The following is a 4,728-nucleotide window of genomic DNA, read 5'->3' on the forward strand; positions in this document are numbered from 1 at the left end:
TCAAATGGCTCATGTGACAGAGAGAAGACACACAGAAGAGGAGGAGGCAATGTTACCATGGAGGCCAAGACTGGAGTATTGTGGCCACAAGCCAAGGAATGCTTGTAGTCACCAGAAGATGGAAGAGGCAGCCCCAAAAGGGAGCGTGACCCAGCTGAATTTTGGACTTTTAGTCTCTAGAACTGTGAGAAAATAAACTTCTGTTGTCTTAAGCCAAAAACAAAAAACAAAACACCTCATGTGATTAGGTCATGTCCACTTAGAGAATCTCCCTATGTTAAGGTCAGCTGCTTTGGGACCTTAGTTATATCTGCAAATTCCCTTTTGTTATATAATCATGGGAGTGATATCTAATCATATTCATAGGTTCTGCCCACACCTGGAGGAGATTATGCAAGGGCAGGGGTCATTTTAGAATTCTGCCTACCACATAGCTTGTTTGAGTCTCTTGTTACACCTGTTCTTAGGCACCATGCTGTGAGGAAGCACAAGCAGCTTTAATAGTCCCAGCTGAGTTCCCAGTCAACAACCAGTATCAACTTGCCAGCCTTGTTAGTGAATCATTTCGAAAGTGGATCTTCCGGTGTCAAGCTGAGCTGCCCCAGCTGGCCATGATAGGAGCAGATAAGTTGTCTCCATTGAGTCCCACCCAAATTGCAAATCTCTTAAATAAAGGATTGTTGTTGTTCTAAGCCACTATGTTTTAGGGTGATTTGTTACACAGCAATAGGTAATCAAAATCAAGTAACAAGCTATGTGAGACGATCTACAAGTACTGATAGCTTCTTGTGGACATTTCTTTTAGGACACTGGAGCATCTGGCAGGGTAGGCCTAAAATGTCACTTAATTCATGCTTGCTGATTTATTAATTCAAATGTATACTTAACTGACTCACACCAGTATACCGGTCATCGATATTTGGAAGCCCAGCGCTTTAAAAGGGTTATATGAAAATGATGCTGCTTTCCTTTTGAACAATGGCTATACCGTACATTTTAAAGCTATATTTGTAAAACATCTGAGATGTAAATGAACATAGATAATGAATGTATTAATTTTTAAAAGTATAATGGGCTTGTTTATAAATCACTACTTAAAGTATTAATATTTCAATGTATACTTAATTACTTTTCAACACATTACTTTTACTGGAAAAGGTAGAAAACACTGGGAAAAGAGTCATCAGTTTTGTCATTAAGAATTTTCATCAATGGATATTAACTATTAGGTGAAAGACTTATCCATACACTCTCATAAGAGGCTCCCCTTGGATTATCTGTTGATTACATAGAGGAAAAGGTCCTTTACAATGGCGAAATCTGGCAGACAACTCAACTGAATGATCAAACTCACTATCACCAATAATAGAACAAAGTGATATCACGTGCCTCCCACTGTGATGCACTAAGGACACAACCACACGTGTGTAGTATTCTTGCCAAAAAACATTTAACTTTAAGAGAAAACAGACTAATCCAAATTAAGGACATTCTGAAAAAAACACTGACTTGTACTTTTCAAAAATATCAATGTTACAAAAGACAAAAAAACGCTGGGGAACTCTTCTAGATTAATGTAAAAGAAATGATGACTAAATGTGAATCTTTTTTTTTTTTTTTTTTTTTTGCGGTACGCGGGCCTCTCACTGTTGGGGCCTCTCCCGTTGCGGAGCACAGGCTCCGGACGCGCAGGCTCAGCGGCCATGGCTCACGGGCCCAGCCGCTCCGCGGCATGTGGGATCCTCCCGGACCGGGCCACGAACCCGCGTCCCCTGCAACGGCAGGCGGACTCCCAACCACTGCGCCACCAGGGAAGCCCTAAATGTGAATCTTGAGTGGATCCTGGATCTCCCCCTTCCAACAATAAAGGGAAAAAAAAGCCATAAAACTATAACACTTAAATGTGCACTGCATATTAGATGATAGTACTGTACTACATGTTAAGTATCTGAGTGGATTATTGTACTGTGGTTTGTAGGAGAATGTCCTTGTGAAGAGCCAGATGCTGAAATATTTAGAGGTGAAATGTCACTTCGCAAGTAATATTCGGGCAAATTGTGCAAAGAAAATTCTGTACCTGGCTGAAGAATTTTGTATCAACATCTAGTCAACGCTGTCCACAGACTGGAGAGAACAGAGTTTCCCCCTGTGTAGCTGAGAAGCAGTCAGCAGGACCCTCGCCTCCCTGGGCGAGGAGCTTTCAGGAGGCCGCAGCACGACGAGGAGCGAAGGACGAGGCTGTGAGCCCACCTTCACTTAGAAGCACACGCATACACACTTTACGGCAGTCACGCGAAGGCACGAGGGCGAGGCTGCGCCTCACGTTCCCAAAGACAGGCACGACAGCTGTACGTGCCATCTAGTGCACTTTACGGCAGAAACGTGAAGGCACGAGGGCGAGGCCGCGCCTCCGCCCCCAAAGCTACGCAGGACAGCGGCACGTGCTGTCTAGCGCGCTTTACGGCCGCCGCACGAAGGCGGAGGTTCCGGGCCGACGCAGGGTAATCAACGGTTCCGGGCTCTGCGCTCCACCTCGTTGTCGGTAGGCTGTTCTATCCGTTGGCGCTCCCACGGCTCGGCGATCATGGCGGCGGTGGCGGCACTGTGGCGGAGGGCGGTGGAGATCGTGAAGACCAAGGAGTTCCGGGAGTACGTGACCAGCACGCACTTCTGGGGTCCAGTGGCCAACTGGGGCATCCCGCTGGCTGCCATCAAGGACATGTGGGCGCCGCCGGACATCATCAGCGGCCGCGTGACGACGGCGTTCATCTTATACTCGATGGTCTTCATGCGCTTCGCCTACCTCGTACGGCCTCGCAGCTTGCTGCTGATAGCGTGTCACAGCACCAACGTGGTGGCGCAGTGTGCAGGGGGGCCGCTATCTGATCTACCACTACGGCGGCGCCACGGCGGCCACAGCCGTTGCTGCCTCTGTCGCTTCTCCCGGCTCTACCGCCGCTACCCCCGCTACCACCCCCGCAGCTGAAGACCCTGTGACTGACGGCGACTGCCTGGAGGTCACCGACTACGATCCGCTGACCCCAGAACATGATTGAGAGGGCCCTATCAAATCTTTGCAGCTTGCAAGCACTGAACTGTTATTCCTAAAGAAAAGATCAATAAAAAGTTTGGTTTTGACTCTGAAACAGTGCGAATCTGATTGAAACCTGCAGTTCTGTTAATAAAAAATGGCAAATAGCACAGAACTGAAGCTGTTGAGTGTTGTTTATTTCGTGACAGGGAAATAAAATGGTTTTTAGAAGGTGAGGGTAGATTGGCTAGTCTTCCTCTCCACGGGACCTGCAACTCGAGGGTTAGTTTATGTAGGGGAGGAAGGCTGAACGAAAGACACTTCAACTTAGCTAATTTATTTTTTTTTAAGCTCTCCTGGGAACATGCTTTTGTTACTTGTTTCGGGTGTCCGGGCCAGATAAGCCACAATGTTTGTACACCAAAAAATTCCAAGGGCTACTTCTACTGAGGGAAATACTTCCAAGGGGGTTTAAATGAATTCAGTGAAATCCAGCTCAGAGTTTTAAGGAGTACTTAGCAAGAGAACCTAGAATCTGTTGGTGACCGGGAGCAATGACAGAACCTTCAATGGAATCAGGATAAATAAACAACTCAGGTCAGTGGCTGTCAACCCTAAATTCTAGGTAAACAGAAAATAAAAACAAGATTATCTTTTCCTCTTTTCCTCATGCCTAAAAATGGGGGAACTGACAGTTTGTAAAGGTGGTGAACCTATCACCCTGTGTTGCACTGTAGCTAGGGGTGAGGGTGAGGGTCAGTGGTAAACAGTATTAGCCCAGGGTATCCCCCCTAGGAATCCTGTGGGTGCTAAAGGACTCTGCTTGGGAGCATGAGGAGGGAAAAGAGAAGGGTGGGGCTTTGGGTGTAAGGCCATTACCTCTGCAGCAGAGGCTGCCCTTCAGGATTTGACCCCCAATCCCCCCTCCCTCTGGAGAATGCGGGAAGTTCCAGGGTGGTCTACTGGGGAACCCCCATGTATGTGATCAAAACCCCTACTTTTGTTAAAGATTTCAAATGCAAAGATATTGAAAACAACTCTGAAATTTTCTGAAGACATCAGGTTTTGGACAAGACAGGCACTTTACCTTCTGTGGCATCTAAGCAGTAGTCCTCTTTGTAGGCAGTTTCTGCATTTCACATTCTGCATACAGGGGGAAAAACAAACTCTGGAAAGTGACAGTGTATGAGTTATCTATTGCTGTGTAACAAATCACCCCCAAACTTAGCTTAAAAAAACTTAAATATCTCGCACAATTTTGTAGGGCCAGGAATCTGGGAGGGGCCTAGTTGGGTGCTTCTGCCTTAGGGTCTCAGCTGTCTGCTGGGGCTGCAGTCTCTGAAGACTTGCTGGAGGATCCACTTCCAAGCTCACTCACACTGTTGTTTGCAGGAGGCTTCAGTTCCTTGTCATGTGGGCCATAGGGCTGCTCACAACATGGCTTCCCCCAGAGGTGCTCCAAAAGAGAGAAAGCCCAAGATGGAAGCCATAGTCTTTTATAGCTTAATCTGGGAAGTGACATACCATCACTTCAGCTGTGTTCTCTTGGTCACATGGAGCAACCTTGGTACGCTGTGGGAGGACAACACAAGGGTGGGAATAGCAGGAGGCAGGGATCATTGGGGGCCATCTTGGAGACTGGCTACCACAGCTCTGACATAAAAACTCTCCTGCCTTCCTGAAACTCAGTAGAAAGT

At 46.9% G+C, this 4,728-nt stretch overlaps 1 protein-coding gene across 1 annotated transcript; it reads left to right on the forward strand.

The window, feature by feature from the left end:
• Window positions 1-2,584: 2,584 nt before the first annotated feature.
• MPC1L (mitochondrial pyruvate carrier 1 like) lies at window positions 2,585-3,056 on the forward strand. Its single transcript, XM_004286925.3, is given in 2 exon segments — window positions 2,585-2,862; window positions 2,864-3,056. Coding segments are annotated over 2 exon segments (471 nt in total).
• The last annotated feature ends 1,672 nt before the right edge of the window (window positions 3,057-4,728 follow it).

This window comes from Orcinus orca, chromosome X, assembly GCF_937001465.1.
Source record: "Orcinus orca chromosome X, mOrcOrc1.1, whole genome shotgun sequence".
NCBI classification, from domain to species: Eukaryota; Metazoa; Chordata; class Mammalia; order Artiodactyla; family Delphinidae; genus Orcinus; species Orcinus orca.